At 46.9% G+C, this 16035-nt stretch overlaps 5 protein-coding genes across 5 annotated transcripts; 2 read left to right on the forward strand and 3 right to left on the reverse strand.

The window, feature by feature from the left end:
- The first annotated feature begins 484 nt into the window (after nucleotides 1–484).
- Nucleotides 485–5472, forward strand: F4822DRAFT_391893 (CPSF A subunit region-domain-containing protein). Its single transcript, XM_051457162.1, has 5 exons — nucleotides 485–2686; nucleotides 2737–3053; nucleotides 3099–3272; nucleotides 3324–4572; nucleotides 4629–5472. The coding sequence occupies exons 1-5, from the start codon at nucleotides 610–612 to the stop codon at nucleotides 5213–5215; spliced, it is 4404 nt and encodes a 1467-aa protein (XP_051318493.1). The 5' UTR covers nucleotides 485–609; the 3' UTR covers nucleotides 5216–5472.
- F4822DRAFT_391895 (uncharacterized protein) lies at nucleotides 5473–7196 on the reverse strand. Its single transcript, XM_051457163.1, has 2 exons — nucleotides 6462–7196; nucleotides 5473–6396 (listed from the first exon to the last, which is right to left on the reverse strand). Exons 1-2 carry the CDS (start codon nucleotides 6876–6878, stop codon nucleotides 6106–6108), a joined length of 708 nt encoding a protein of 235 aa, XP_051318494.1. The 5' UTR covers nucleotides 6879–7196; the 3' UTR covers nucleotides 5473–6105.
- A 2138-nt stretch (nucleotides 7197–9334) lies between these two features.
- On the forward strand, nucleotides 9335–10700 carry F4822DRAFT_391899 (uncharacterized protein). The gene is made up of 2 exons (XM_051457164.1): nucleotides 9335–9751; nucleotides 9811–10700. The coding sequence occupies exons 1-2, from the start codon at nucleotides 9490–9492 to the stop codon at nucleotides 10641–10643; spliced, it is 1095 nt and encodes a 364-aa protein (XP_051318495.1). The 5' UTR covers nucleotides 9335–9489; the 3' UTR covers nucleotides 10644–10700.
- On the reverse strand, nucleotides 10701–13469 carry F4822DRAFT_391902 (endoplasmic oxidoreductin). The gene is made up of 3 exons (XM_051457165.1): nucleotides 12855–13469; nucleotides 11138–12738; nucleotides 10701–11081 (listed from the first exon to the last, which is right to left on the reverse strand). Exons 1-3 carry the CDS (start codon nucleotides 12948–12950, stop codon nucleotides 10973–10975), a joined length of 1806 nt encoding a protein of 601 aa, XP_051318496.1. The 5' UTR covers nucleotides 12951–13469; the 3' UTR covers nucleotides 10701–10972.
- Nucleotides 13470–14204: 735 nt separating this feature from the next.
- F4822DRAFT_391903 (regulatory subunit of cyclin-dependent kinase) lies at nucleotides 14205–15870 on the reverse strand. The gene is made up of 4 exons (XM_051457166.1): nucleotides 15117–15870; nucleotides 14900–15044; nucleotides 14778–14836; nucleotides 14205–14720 (listed from the first exon to the last, which is right to left on the reverse strand). The coding sequence occupies exons 1-4, from the start codon at nucleotides 15224–15226 to the stop codon at nucleotides 14687–14689; spliced, it is 348 nt and encodes a 115-aa protein (XP_051318497.1). The 5' UTR covers nucleotides 15227–15870; the 3' UTR covers nucleotides 14205–14686.
- Between the last annotated feature and the right edge of the window lie 165 nt (nucleotides 15871–16035).

The raw sequence follows: 16035 nt of genomic DNA on the forward strand, positions 1-16035 counted from the left end.
AGAAATGCTTGTTGGTTGGCGATGATTTGAGTCATGTAGTCTTCGTCATTTAGCGGTGTAGAGGAGTAAGAGAGGTGAAGATGACACCAACACACGTTAGAAAACTATTTTAAAATTAATTATAGTATAATATTTAATGAGAAGGCATCCCCTAGATGCAGCTTCTAAAGTATCTAAAGTTTAGATATATGGTTAGCACCCGCATGTTGCGCATGTTGTGACTTCTTTCGATGAGATCGTCAATGAACATTTGGAGTGACTACCATGAAAAGCAAAGGTACCTGGGAGATTACAAGTATCTTACCTAAGCCTGTTCTTATGAGATAAAAAGAGAGATTATCTAATTATTATGAAATTAACAGCACGTAAACTCAACTCGTATAGATGCATATCTTGCTTAATGAGCTATCTCCTTATCAAGAGCCTGGCTTATGCAGGTACCCACCTAGGTACCTAACTGCACGTTACGAGCTGTAGCCTTAGCGCGCTTTCACCTTTGATAGCTTGCGAATTGACAATTCAATTCAATTTCCCATTCCTTCTCAATTCACGTCTTTTTCGCATTGCGCCAAACAACATTGCGTTTGAAATGAGAAGACGCAATCCAAAATGCAGTGCTATGCCGAGTTGACGCCTCCGACGGCTGTCACACATTCCTTGGTGCTATCCTTCATCTCGGCGCAAAGCAACAATCTCGTTGTCGCAAGAGCATCTATCCTTCAGATCTTCACCACTAAATTGGTATCTGCAGAGCTTGACAAAGCCCAGAATGCTCAATTGCAATCCTCTAGGTCCGCCGATCATTACGACTCTCGAGTAAATGATGACGATGGCCTCGAAGCTTCTTTCCTCGGCGGCGAATCCCTGCTCGTTCGGTCGGATCGATCCAACTTCACGAAATTGGTACTTGTTGCTGAATTCCCACTGGCTGGGACTATAACAGGACTTGCGCGCATAGAGTCGAAGACGACCGCATCCGGCGGGAATGCCTTGTTGGTAGCATTCAGAGACGCGAAGCTTAGTATGGTCGAATGGGATCCCGAGAAGAATTCGTTGAATACCACCTCCATACACTACTATGAACAAGAGGACCTTCAAGGGAGTCCGTGGGCTGCTCCTCTAAGCCAATATGCCAATTTCCTAGCAGCAGACCCGGGCAGCCGATGTGCAGCCCTGAAATTTGGGGCGCGGAGCCTTGCTATTATCCAATTCAAGGGTGCAGAAGAAGATATAGACATGGACGATTGGGATGAAGAGTTGGATGGGCCAAGACCAGCGAAAGAATTATCCACTGCGCTCGCAAATGGAATTAGCAGCAGTCAAGAGACACCATATTCAACCTCATTTGTTCTTCGACTGCCTAACCTTGACCCTGCTCTAATCCACCCCGTACATCTTGCCTTTCTCCACGAGTATAGGGAACCGACGTTTGGCATTTTATCTTCGACTACATCACCCTCTTTAGTCCTCGGTCGAAAAGACCAATTAACGTATATGGTATTTACTTTGGATCTTAATCAGAAGGCCTCTACAACCATTCTATCAGTGACAGGTCTTCCCCAAGATTTGTTCCGCGTCATCGCGCTGCCTGCGCCGGTCGGCGGTGCTCTCCTAGTCGGTACAAACGAACTTATCCACATCGACCAGTCTGGAAAATCGCATGGCGTAGGCATAAATCAATTTGCAAGGCAATCGACATCTTTCAGCTTAGCTGATCAATCCGACCTTGCACTAAGGCTGGAAGGTTGTGAAATCGAGGTTTTATCCGCGGAAAATGGTGAATTTTTAATGGTTCTTCGAGACGGTCGCCTTGCCATGATTACATTCAGAGTTGATGGTAGAATCGTATCTGGATTAAGCGTTCGATTAGTTTTACCAGAGGCCGGCGGGACTATCATACCGACTGGCGTTACAACCTTAAGTAAAGTGAATAAAACTTGTGTATTCGCTGGTAGCGAAGGTTCCGATTCATTGATGATCGGTTGGACACGCAAACAAAGTCAATCTGGGAGGAGAAAACCACGTCTGCAAGACTCCTCATTAGAGCTTGATATAGATGATGAGGATATGGAAGATCTGGACGATGACGATGATCTATACGACGAAGATGATACAACGGCTAAGCAGCCCACGAATATGTCGAAGTCGGGAGAGCTCATCTTTCGTATACATGATCGCCTTCTAAGCATCGCACCCATAAGGGATTTTGCCCTTGGGCAAGCGACATCACCTATAAAAGAAGATGACACGAATCAGGCCGGTGTTACGAGCGAGTTAAGCCTCGTGTGTGCATGCGGTCAAGGAGAAGCCGGATCTCTCGCTATAATTAACCGAGAAATACAACCGAAAGTTATTGGGCGCTTCGAATTCCCAGAAGCACGGGGCTTCTGGACTATGGACGCGCAGAAACCGATACCGAAAGCGCTACAGGGTGAGAAGGGAGTTACAGCCATAGCCGCGGACTATGATACGTCCGCGCAACATGACCGTTTTATGATTGTTCCCAAGATCGACTTGGATGGATACGAAACCTCGGACGTATATGCTTTAACAGGCGCAGGATTTGAGGCCTTAACTGGAACAGAATTTGAACCCGCTGCTGGATTTACCATTGAAGCTGGTACTATGGGCAACCATATGAGAATCATTCAAGTTCTCAAAACCGCTGTCCACTGCTACGATGGAGGTAAGATCGTCTCCTATAATTATTAGATATCTACTAATACACCAGACCAGACTTTGGACTTACTCAGATCCTACCAATGCTCGACGAAGAGACAGGTGCAGAACCAAGGGTAAATTTCGCAAGCATTGTTGATCCCTTCATTCTACTAGTACGGGATGACGCAAGTGTCTTCATTGCTAAAATATTCAAAAACTTGGAACTCGAGGAACTTGAAAAGGAAGACTCGGCACTCACATCCACGAAATGGGCCACTGGCTGTTTATACGAAGATAGAACTGGCTTGTTCTCTCAAAGTCCCAGTGATAAAGGCTTCAAGGAAGGTGAAAATATAGTAATGTTTTTGCTCAGCAAGGCTGGAGCACTACATGTAAGTGGGTTCCTGAAATCTTAGTATCGCTACTAATAATTCTAGGTATACTCCCTACCCAATCTCTCGAGTCCTGTTTATGTTGCAGAAGGCTTGCCATTCGTGCCTCCAGTACTTTCAGCCAATTTTGCAGCAAGGCGGGGAACTGCTAAAGATATCATAAAGGAAATATTAGTAGCCGATCTTGGTGATCTGACATCGACGTACCCCTATTTAATTGTAAGCAAGTCTGGCTCTGTTAACAACGGCATCGCAACTAATCAGCTATAGGCTCGACATGATAACGATGACATAACGATATACCAACCCTTCCGTATCCCTTCAACGGAGTCACAAGAGCTTTCTACGACTCTTCACTTCCAGAAACTTCCTAATCCCGTTCTAGCCGACGATCCAATAATACCTTTAGATGATGAAGATGAAATACAACAACAGACACCACCTATGCGCCGATGTGACAACATTGGCGGATATAAGACAGTATTCTTGCCAGGAAGTTCCCCAAGCTTCGTCCTCAAATCGTCAAAGACTCTGCCAAAGGTCCTAAGATTACAAGGTGATGGGGTTAGGGGCATGAGCCCATTTCACACTGAAGGCTGTGAGCGTGGCTTTATATATGCAGATTCCAAAGGTATCGCACGTGTTTCCCAGATACCGACCCGCAACAGCAGTTATGCCGAAATAGGCATGTCCCTCAGGAAAATCCCTCTAAACACCGACATACACTCTATTACCCATCATCCACCCTCTGGTACGTTCGTCGTGGGTTGCGATACACTAGAACCGTTCGAATTGCCGAAAGAAGACGACTATCATAAAGAATGGCAGCAAGAAAAAGATCTTGCCTTTAAGCCCTCAGTTCGGCGCGGCCAGATCAAATTAATAAACCCTAGTAATTGGACGATCATTGACACTATCGAGATGGAACCCTGCGAGATGGTAATGTGTGTAGAGACTGTCAACCTTGAAGTCTCGGAGTCGACGAATGAACGAAAGCATCTTATCACTGTCGGCACAGCAGTATCTCGTGGCGAAGATCTCCCCATTAGAGGCAGAGTCCTCGTGTACGATATCGTGACCGTCATTCCCGAACCGGGAAAACCAGAGACAAACAAGAAGCTCAAGCTGATCGCAAACGAAGATATTCCTAGGGGTGCAGTTACGGCTCTTTCTGAGATTGGCACACAAGGTCTAATGTTGGTGGCTCAAGGGCAGAAGTGCATGGTTCGTGGGTTGAAGGAGGATGGGACTCTATTACCCGTTGCATTTATGGATATGAGTTGCTACGTGACAGCGGTTCGCGAACTCAAGGGCACTGGTCTTTGCCTTATGGCTGATGCCGTCAAGGGTGTCTGGTTCACAGGCTACACAGAAGAACCCTACAGGATGGTGCTCTTTGGAAAGAGTTCTACCAAATTGGAGATACTCACGGTAGAGTTTCTCCCAGATGGGAATGAGCTGTTGATCGTGGCCTGTGATTCAGATGGTGGAATCCATATTCTACAATTTAATCCCGATCGTAAGTTTTCCTTCGTCCTAATTATTCCAGCTTAACACATGCTAACGACGCAATAGATCCAAAATCCCTACAAGGCCATCTTCTTCTCCACCGAACCACATTTTCAGCTGGTGCGCATCCTCCCACGCGTAGCATGCTACTTCCTCGTACCTTACCCGCCGACTCCGACTACCTAGCTCAATCTGCTACAAACAACGCTACTCCAGCCAACGGAGCATCAACCGATGGCAACACTACTAGAGAATCATCTCCCTCTCCACAAGCTCCTCCTTCTATTATCCTCTTTTCTTCTCCTACAGGTGCTCTTGCCACACTCGCACCGCTCTCCGAGCCCCAGTACCGCCGGCTGTCGTTCCTGACGGGTCAAGTGCTCTCATCGCTGCCGCACCACAGTGGGCTCAACCCCAAGGAGTATCGCGCCCCAGCCGCTGTCCAAGCAGGTGTCGTGGGTCGTCTTCCTCCAGGGGTTGACGCCGGTGCGGGACGTGCGGTTGTGGATGGAGCACTGCTGGCGAGGTGGAATGAGCTTGGTGCTGGTCGACGTGCGGAGATTGCCGGCAGAGTTGGATTTGCGGCAGGCGCCGAGGAGGTTAGGGATACGTTGAGAGAAGTTCTAGGAGCGGCTGGATTAGGGTATTTGTGATGAGTTGAGGAGCGAGGGGCGTTTTTGAGTAAGATAGGAAGAAAAGAGAGGTGGTCATGAAAGTAGAATGCGGATTCGCGAAATTATATCGATTCGTGAAGATTTGTATTCTGGAAGTCTCGACCGCAAAAGTCCGACACTTAAAAGATCTGCTTTCGCCGAAAAGATCAAGAGACAGCAGCAGACACTATTTAGTGTACAAATAATACCTGACAATCACAGAATTTGAATTGGCTTAAACATGAAGTATTTCTTTTGGCCATCGGGTTATAGGAACCCGAGGCGATTGTGTAGCAATTAAATCGTGGGAACTAGTAGTATCTGGTATCCCTCATTCTGTGAACTGATCGTGACCTTTGCCATCTTCCTTTCCTTTATTTCCTCCTATCTTTCCGAAACCTGGCCGAACATGCCATACCAGATTAAAAATGCATTACTTCCATCGCCGTGCTTTTCATTACGTTGCCCTCCTGCGATACCGTGCCATGCCATGCGGCGTCATGTCTAAGAAAACGTGACCATTCGGAATCATTCCGATTTGAATACAAAGGAAAATGTGGGGGAGTTTTGGTGTATTAGAGCGTGAAATTCGTCTGTTCCTTCGTTCTCGCATTCTTTCAATTAGCTGATGCATTGAGTTGAATGTGCGAAATAATTAGAGCCTTTCGCATAAAGCTCCTTCGAAAACTCTGCGAAACCCGACCGGAGGCAATTAGCCGTGCATCTAGTCGTAAGTCAGCGAAGTAGAAAACGCCGAAAGAAACAAAAAGCACAGCCATGCATGCATGCCATGCAATTCCGTGCTAGTGGGGGTGCAAGTAGAAGTCATAGCGCGACGACAAGTGCACAATAAGCAAACGAGATTACCCAAGTACATCGGATCGAATTACTTAAGGCTCATCGTGCTTTCGGCGAAGACTACCAATGCGGCGCTTGATACCATCGCTCAATCGCTTGCCCTTAGGAGAAGAAGTTCCGGCGGATCCGAGACTGGTGCTGCGTTGTCGCACAACGACGTCATCGTCCTTATCGTTGCGTCCGCTAGTGCGTGCGGTGGGCTGCATCTCATAGACGCCCGAGGGGTGGAGGGTCTGGTTCTGCATGCGCTTTTGCTTCTTCTGGTCCTCTTCGATGGTGTAAGAGGGCTCTCCCTTGCCCTTGAGATCGTTGGGGTGGTACTTCTGGAAATTTGTTAGTCTGAGTTATTAAACGTTTGGGGAAATGGCAATTGGATTGGATGACTTACGACATTGTCCCATCGCTTGTAAGCACCGCCGGGCGCATCGGCCTCACGCATTAAATCGGCGCCTTCCTCGTAGTTCATGACGCGACCACCGTAATCTCGTGCGCCGGGAGGAATGGTAGCGGTTCCCTGAAGAGGGACGTGGCGTTCTAGAGAGTCGACGACGTTCTCTCGCGGGGTGGCTTTAAGAGCCTCTTGGTTACCGTACTTAACAGCTTCTACGGGAGCATATCGCTTGTCGCGATTGCGTGAAGCCAGTGTTGCGTCGTAGGGACCATCGTGATGATAAGCTCCGCCGAATCCGGTTTCGTCAAGAACATCAATAGTGTCCATGCCAGTTTGGTTCTTCTTACGAAGGTGAGGGGCTCGGTCGGCTTTCTTGCTCGCACGCTTGACTGCGTCTAAAGGTCTCTCAGACATGTTGCCGATTAGATCGCGAGTGTCAGAGTAAACTTTCTTGATAGTCTTGCCAGCTTTCTCGAGAGAAAAGCGACGCTTTATGGAGTCCGGAGTTTGAGGGGAGCTGTTGTCCTTGTTGGGCTTTTGAGCTGACGGTTTTTTGGTCTTCTTGGAGGGTTTAGGGGTCTTGGGAGTAGCTGGGAGTTGCGGAGGGAAGTATAAATTGAAAGCTTCCTCCTCATGGAGTGCAAGAAGAATGTACTATTGAAATTTCGAAGATTAGTTAAGCCCTGCCAACTCAATACCTGCAACACACGCGTTCAGAGGCATGGCTATGACGTAACCACCGATGCGGCACCGAGCCGAACCGGTACTTCCAAAGCTTATTCCCATCCTTGCAGGTCCTCGTATCCTTGTCGACCCACTCCCCGACGCCTAAGTCGCACATGACGTCATGCAGCAGGGGAGCTTTAAGTGGCGCCGGGAACGGACAGGGACAAGGGAAATGACGATCAAGATCAACAGGAACAGGTTAATGACCCCCACGTCGTCATTAGGGGTCTTGTATAAAATACTAAGATACATTCATCATGTATCAAGGAAATTATACAAATAAGAAGCCAAGAAGGACTAAAAAGCATGAACTGGGTGCTCCGGTGTTATATGTCATGTCAAGGTTTACCCTTTTCACGTCATAAACCGTCGAAGTAGAAGATGGCAGCGGCTCATTGCGTGATACAAAGCATGGAGTTAAGATTAGAAAAAAAGAACTTACCGAAGACATCTTGTCGGTAATGATTTTTCAGCTTGAAAAATGAAAAGAGTGGACGCCGAAAACCCTGTAGGTTCACTTGCGGCGAAAGTTGTGGGCAAAGCCAGAGAAGAAGGAAAAGTCGGCGATCAATATGTAAAGGAAGGGGAGGGATCACCAATAACGAAGAAAAAATCGGCGATAGGAGAGGGCAATGAATGCTCAATGATGAAGAAAAGGCAATCGCCGAGGTAAAGGATTATGTCCAACGGAGAGATGTCGTCGGCAAAGGAAAGAAGCTCTCAGTGATGAAAAAATGGTCGGCGCCGAGGGAAGGAAGGTACTCTGACTGATGAAGGAAATTTCAACGGCGGGGGAAGAAAAAAGCTCCCCAGTGAAGGAAAGTTCGGCGACTAGAGAAGGAAAGAGATCCTCAACGATAGAAAGAAGGTTGGCGCCGGGGAATGGAAAGAAAGCAAATAAGTTCTCAGTATTGGGGGAAAGGTCGCCGTGCAAGGTAGGGAAAGGGTTTAGTGGTGAAGAACGGACCGCCGTCAAGAATGGCAAGGAAGGACCGCATCGACAAGTGAGATATGTAAGAGAACGCACTTAAGGTAGGAACGCCGAGGGGGGGAAATACATGGTGAATTACACCTACCTAGGACAATCAAGTGATTCATTGGTTGTGTGTGGTCCAGGGCTTACAAGAGCCCTGAGCAGAAAAGCCCAGCCTGAGACGTGTTGACGGCTGTCAAACCAACCGAACGGTGAACTTTAAATCCTTAAGGGGTATGGTCTTATTCACTCTCGTTGCTTCCAGGGGTCTTCTCTGTACGGTTATCCTTGGGCAAGCTGGAAATTCATCTCAACCGTTCAGTAATGGATATAACGAATCGGAGAGCGATGGTATACATCTTGGTGGGTGATACAAATTTCGAGTCTCAGGGATACGCATGTTTAAGTCCTACAACAACATGCCTAATTGACCTAACGGATGGATTAGAGTGACTATAGAAGGACTTGAAATTTGCACATCTCGAAATGATAGTATAAAAGTAATTATCTAAGAGTTCTTCGTTACACGATTAGTTACACACACTGTTACGCGACTTCTCTTTGTTTGACCGACAGTAGCAAATAACCAATGGTATTCTGGTAATATCTACGGACTAGTATACGGTTTCTATAATATCGCCGGAAATAAAGATATGGAAGATGGCACTACATACATTTTTATACCCATAGAAATCTAACACTCACCCTCTCTATACTTCCCCATTTAGTCGCTGTGCATTAATGTAAACCGGATACATATTTCCTATTTCCTCATACCTAGACATTTACCCTGAAATGACATATGGAATGTCTACTAACTTAGGACTCGCATCTACAATAATAGGAAGTAATACTTACGCATACCTTATTTCTAAGCTACATACAAAAGCATTTGCAATTCTAGATGGCCTTTCTACTATGTTATACGGCAAGTAGGGGTATGAACAGAAGTACCTAATGAAATCAAACAATTTTAAAAACAATCACGACTGCTTCCATCACTTAGGTTTCTGTGTAATAATGAGTAAAGCTATTAGTAATCTACCTCAAAGTAGAGATGTGATATTACATAAACCTATTCAGCCCTATGCGTCACAGCGGTGCCACTAATGCGGGCCGGGTAGGTAACAATAGACTTAAAATAGGAACTAATGCCACACCATTAAGGCACCTTAAACATGAACCTGCATAAACTCACCGTCTATTAACAGGGTGCCATTAAGTTCAACTTATGCGACGTTTAACTTACTGTGAGCTTCATTCAACTTCACAGTTCGGAAGAGGTAGAGACTACCGCGATGTCGCAGTTTGCTACCTAGGTAGTAGATGGCGCTAGTAGATTACTCCTCAGACTCCGAGTCTGAGGCCGGGGAGGCGCCACCTGCGACAACTGCGAAGAGACAGAAGACAAGTCATGACGAAGTATCTAGCGAATCATCAGCTCTACCTCCATTACCAGCTTCTTTCCATGACCTATACGCATCTACTGTACGTGTGAGTACAACCGACGACCCGACGCTGCATCAAGGTCGCAAGAGAGTAAATCCTCATAAAGTCGGCAACTGGCCGAGCCATGTATATATCGAGTGTAAGTATCCCCATTATCTAACGGTGGCGCATTTACGGGCTTATAACTAACATATACAGGGCATCCTACCCCCACTCAACGCACCACTCTGACCTCTCTGCTCTCATTACTGCAGCAAAACTTAGCTTCTCTCTTAGTGGACGTGACATCCCTTTTAACATCAGATCTTGGAGCGCCGCAACCTTTGCATGTCAGTCTATCGCGGCCTTTAGCCCTAACCACTGCACAGAAAGACGTCTTCCTTGAGCGCCTAGAAACCGAGATAGCACGCTGCGGTGGTGCTCTAGGCGGTGGAAGTTTTGACCTCGTACCACGAGGACTAGAATGGCATCGCACGAGGGAATCCGAGCGCTCATTTCTAGTGCTGAGAGTAGGGAGCGCACGAGTTGTTTCTCCTTATGGGTGCCCTGAAGGTGGGGCAAATAGTGCTACCGGCAGTGGTAGCAGGCGCTGCAGTCGCGGAGAAGGAGATGCTACAGCGGCTTCTCCCGCTGTAAAACAGGGCCAGAACCCCGAACTCGCGCAGTTGCTCCAGCGGTGTAATACGCTAGCTCAAGAATTTGGACAACCGCCACTTTACGCATTTAATAGCAACAGTGGTATGAATAATGCTAACAAGGGAAATGACGGTAGCGAAGACGCTTTCCACATCTCCATCGCATGGTCCCATGCTGCGCCTTCTCCCGAGATGAGGCAGCGTACAGAGCAGGTTTATACCAGCCATTCTACTTTAGCTACGTTACCTGTGAGTTGGAAAGAGGAGGCCCAAGCGATACGGGTGCCTGTTAGCGGCATTAAAGTCAAGATAGGTAACGTGGTGACGCATGTGGCGTTACCTGTTCGTGGGAAGAGGGGGGCCAGTGACTGGGATGCGGGCACCAGTGTAATGTGATACCCACGAGGGCTGAAAAATACGGAAATGGCACGGTAACGACGATATGAGACAACAACTTATTTTCTCAATAACAATATGTAACTCTGCGAATTTACCCTCTACAATAGTAGTGGTAGGGTGAACGCTGCTTATTTGCTATACACAATGACAGCCTCAAACTTGTGTTAAGTACCTGGGTAGGTTGAATACTATCCATCCATCAATGAAACGCCATGAACTCCACCCACGAATGCTAGTTTTGACATTTTCGCCAGTAATTAGGGTATGCAGATATAAACGCCTAGTAGATCACTAATCCTGTACAGCCCGAATATGCATTTACGATTTTACAGCTCGTCCAGGCTCGGCCTTTGGAATGTCCAGGTACGTGGCGTAACCGGCAGCCCAATATAATATTGCCAGAGGCGGTTAAGTTCTGAGAGGAGGATATAGTAACTATTGGATTTATTAGCATTTTGTTAGGGGAGTGTTACTAATGCGTTTCAACTTACAAGGTCTTTGGGAAGGAGATCCATGATTTTAAGACAATCTTGAATACCTTCATTATTCTACCAAATTCCTGATCGAAAACTTCGCCGAATGTTTCGGGCTTCTTGCGCTCCCTCTTGGGTGGCAAATCATCTTCTTCCTCATCCCACTCGTCATCTTCTTCCGACTCAGCTTCGGCTTCGGCTGTTTTCGCTGCATTTGTTGTCGAGATACCGACTGCATGTGGCTTCTTGGCTCGATCAGGGATAATGTTCTTGTTAGATTTTTCTTCTGCTTCCACCATGCCCCTGAACCCAACAATAGCTTTCATAGAGCTGCTAAGTCTGGCATAAGTGTTGAAAAGAGCCACAAGTTCTGTTCGCTTCAACACTGGGATGTCTTCGCTGTCATTGTCGAACTCGAAGAGTACCTTCAGCGCTGCTCCGTATCCAGCGGTCTGCAGCTTGCCCCATAGCCTACACTTGTCGCAACCTACGCAGTCCATAATGCGGCTGACATTTCGGAATCGATTCTTGAAGTCCTCCTTCAGTGACGGGCCCTCACCATTCTTAAACATGAGACTCTCGTCGAATATTTGAGGCACCGAGGCTGCTCCTTGTGTTACGGCAAGAACCTTTGCCTTCGTAGCAGCGTCCTGGCCCGGCTCGCCTGTACAGAACGTATAGTCCTGTAAGTGTGGGCCGATCTTGGCAACCGCACGGGTAATGAGCGCGTAGTTGAAATACAAGTTTGAAATGCGTTCGGGATGGGTGTGTAAGCGGCTCTTATAACAACCCACATTGGGCTGCCATTGGCCGGTAGTCTGGTTCAAGAAGTCCCAGCAGAGGTGAGTGCTGATGCTCGCGTGCATGCCGGACATCACACGGTAGAAGACACGTTTCTCCAGACACTCGCCCTCGTTTTCCAGCCCGGTTTGGGTGAAGGTGGTGCTTGGGTTTTGCTGGTGTTGTTGTAATATCTGTTGTCGCTCTGCATCTTGGAGCACATTGCGGAAATCCTGTGCCGCGGGTCCCTTAGCCAGAGGGCTGACTCCAAGGGAGGCAGAATGTGGGAATGATGACTTTTGGAAGCAGTTCTCCCTGTAGATGGCATCCCATACCATCTTAGCACCATCGCCAGCATATCCCGTGAAACGTTCCGGATTGTGAACCAAACTGACATAGTCACCCTTGGCGCTGACGCTCTCGTCCTCTGGCACACAGTAATCTCGCTCATCGCATTCGTCGTCGTATTCCACCACGCAACTCTCGCCAACGTTTTCTCCTAATAAACCTTGTAGTGGCCTTTGTGGTCGTTCTTTCTGGACTTTCTTCCCAGGGTGTTTCGCCGATGGACCCTCTAGCTTACTCAATTCACTCGCCCTCCATATTTTAGGTATGTCTTCCTCGTTGTCTATCGTGTTCACAGCACAAGCTATGTTGCCACACATGGCATTCTCGTCGTTCCAGAAGGGACATTTTTTATTAAATAAGTTCAGGCGGTAATAGGAGAAGAAGTCGGTTTCTCTGGTCAGTTCGTCTAGGTCAGGCTTGACTCTGCGGTTTAGTTTCTCGAGAGTAGAGTAGGAAGCACAGGCGTCGGATACGATGGCTCGGGGGGAGATCTGAAAGGTTTCATTTTCGTTAGAGATGAGGGATTGATATTGCGAAGGCGTCGCAGCTAGAGAACTGGCCGCGAGAGAGAAATAGATAACTACGTTATACAATGAAGGCGACATACTGCGCATGAATCATTTTGAGCTTCTTTGCTCTTACACTGCCCAGGTGTCCCCCAAAGCGTAAAGAGTGACAGGTAAAAGAGTTTCGCGGACTTCATGACGGACTCGGGGGCGCGTGCCGGGTATATAGGTGGAGGTATGGACACCTAATAATTATTAGATTGGGAGGAGAAAAGGCAAGACAAGGCTAGACCTTTCCTCTCCTTCGGTATTTGGTAGGAGGATACGTATGATGTAGTGTGGGAGGTAGGTAGTAAGGGAGTCGAGTCTTGGGAGTCCTAGGAACCAAGCGGGTGCTACACGGTTAAATTCCAATGGTGTCGAAATGGGTTTATGTACATATTATAAGTGTATGCGCTACTGGGTGTACAAACACATCCATCCCTTGGTTTCCATTTCCAAGTGACAAGTAAATAATCCAAACTATGGAATGAGTAGTTGAATGAAAAGACGGCGCGTCGTAATAAATCAAAAGTGTGAAATGTGTAAACGTGTTCACTTTTTTAAGAGTGAACTTACTTTTTCAAGATAATTCCCGACGTCATACGATGATGGGCTGTAGCTTCTTTCCCGTATTCAACTTGCGCTGAGCCTTCCCTTCCTGCCTGGAAATTTACATACGGATAATGGAATGTTGCCAGCTTGCATCGCCTCAGGGTCCATTTATCGAGGTGATACATTAGCAATGTACTTAAGTACCGCTCTAAGTCATTTTGGTCATTTTGCACCTATCAAACAGCATCTGACTAACCTAATTGGCAACTCCCGATGTTCCGGGTGGGTGCGGGAGGTTCTAGAAACGGCAGGTCAGACACCTAGCAGTTACCTTGTACCTGGTTACTCTTTATGTGTATTCGGATGTACATCCCTCTGCATTTAATATTAAAGATTACCTTCCTCATATATGTCATCGACCTGCCATTCTTATTCAACGTTGTCGTACCTATATAAATGTCAAATACCCCTAATGTAATATACAAATATTTTTGTGATCTGTCTTTATTCATAAACGCGGTGAGATAGAATCATATGTTGGATATATTGTGTTAATATGACCATCCTGCTTACACGATTTTTCTCGGAGGCTACCGCCTGCGCTATACACTAGGTACAGCACCTATCGCTGGTCTGGACGTGTGGGATTTGAGCCTTGGCCGCAAAGTCATTGGTGAACCAACCAGACCCTGCAGATAAAAATAAATTTCCGGGTTGATGGGTGAACACTCTAAACCACTATTGCTACACTTTAACAATGCTGCGATCGATTCACTGCTATGAAGTCGATATCATTATTGACCCGGTTTAGCTTATCGTAGACATTCTCAGTTGGTTGCAAACTTTAAGAAGAAAAGTTTTCATGACATCATGATGCTCTATTCCTATCTAGGTTCCTAGGGGTCTTCATAGACCTATGGAAACTAATATAACACGGTTACTCGTGTTCTATCAAGAATAGAGCCTAGGCTTGTGCCGCGTTTCCATACTCTCTCATTGTGGTGGGGGGGGCTCCTCGCAATTATGTTGCTCGAACCTCCTTTAGAACGAACGCGTATAACTAACCATCCCCTGTTATATCTGTTGATGTTCTAGTCGAAATTCGCCGTATAAGCTTAACGGCAATCTCAACAAAAGAACGATCGCAACCATCCACTAACAGGTCGAGCAGAAACTAGATAGGGGGGAGACTTGTGTCGGTTAGGAATAGCCATAAATCATCGCGAAGCATTATTCCCTAGTAAATGCAGACGTCGCTATGCAGTCGTAGACGTGTCAAGAGTGGTAATCTACAAGGATGAGGAAGGTCGGTGAACTTCTAGTTCGGCTTGCTCGTGGATCACTGTTGAGGTGCTTGGTAGTTTAGAGGTCGCCTAGGCAGAGTCAGCATTGCTAGAAAATAAGCCGAGAATCCTGCGGAGAAGACTCACTTGAAAAGCAGAATGTGTGGCTCCGGTTCATGAACCTCATAGTGTTCCCAACCTAGACTCTGGATTTTAAACTTGGTTAGCTCTCTAATTGTGGTTATGGAATTAGCATGGGAGAATCTTACCTGGGTGATACCAATCGCGCGCCACTCATCTTCCCACAGTAACTTCAATGTGCCCTTGGATGGGTCGTGGTAGTCCTTGGGAATGGCCTTCAGCATGGCTTTCGGGAGCTGAACATGTCGGTATTCGTATTCGCTGTCCGAATAGCTAGTTTCACTTTGTCAGCAAGGCTTCATGGAGGGGAACTATGTGACGAAAAATGCACTCCAAGTAACATACCGAGCTGAGTAGTGGATAGAATCGATGTACTCCTCCAGCCGTGCGCGTTCGTCATCGCTAAGAGGACGGGGTACCTTATTTCGTCGACTCATATCAATGTCCATCGGCATCTTGGCGAGTTGAGCAGTCAAATACTGCTTAGATAGTTGCAAATGGCGGGTTTCTTCTTTTCGTGGAGTTTCGCAGTCACGCGAAGTTGCGCCAATATCTAGGAGATAGGGTTATAGGAGAGAAAGGATGGTCTCCAAGGCGGTAGGCTGATCAGCAAACAATATATGTTGTCGCGTGAAGGGGTCAGCGAGAGACGATGCCGTCACCTTCCGAGACGGACGGGCGTCTATAAGTTTTGCTGCGCAAAGGTGAAACTGTTTGACGAAACCCTGGATTGCTCAGAGGGTTTAGTTGCTGCAAGCCAAAGTATGTTGGTTAAGAAAGAAAACGAAAAAGAGGTCGCGACTTAAGAATCGAAGTGGTTTAAAGAGGTAGAAAATAAGAAAGGCGTGTTTCTTAAAAGTTGAGGTTGCGGTTCCCAAATTTTAGTTGCATATGTAGGGGAGTAAACAGTGTTGAAGTGGGGGCATTCATTGAGCACAAGCCACATGTTATATAGATTGTTAGGTTATAATAGTACTTAGCTAGATATCTATTGGCTGGGAAACTGCCTACCAACGGTGCTAAGTAATTGGTACCCCTGGTATCTCACTTCCCTAGGCACTGAGGGCTGAGGGGCAGAACAACAATGGCAACAGCCCTGTGGAACGGGCAACAAGGAAGGGGCTATGACATAATTAGGTACCTATACCTATAGGCGGTGGGCACTGCACTTATAACAACGCACCTACCATGTGCCTAGGTGCATTGATCAAATGTACCTAAGGTTGTGGCGCATTAGGTAATGTTACTTACATAGGTACCTAGG

The sequence above is a fragment of the Hypoxylon trugodes genome (assembly GCF_022578975.1).
Source record: "Hypoxylon trugodes strain CBS 135444 unplaced genomic scaffold F4822scaffold_2, whole genome shotgun sequence".
Taxonomy (NCBI): domain Eukaryota; kingdom Fungi; phylum Ascomycota; class Sordariomycetes; order Xylariales; family Hypoxylaceae; genus Hypoxylon; species Hypoxylon trugodes.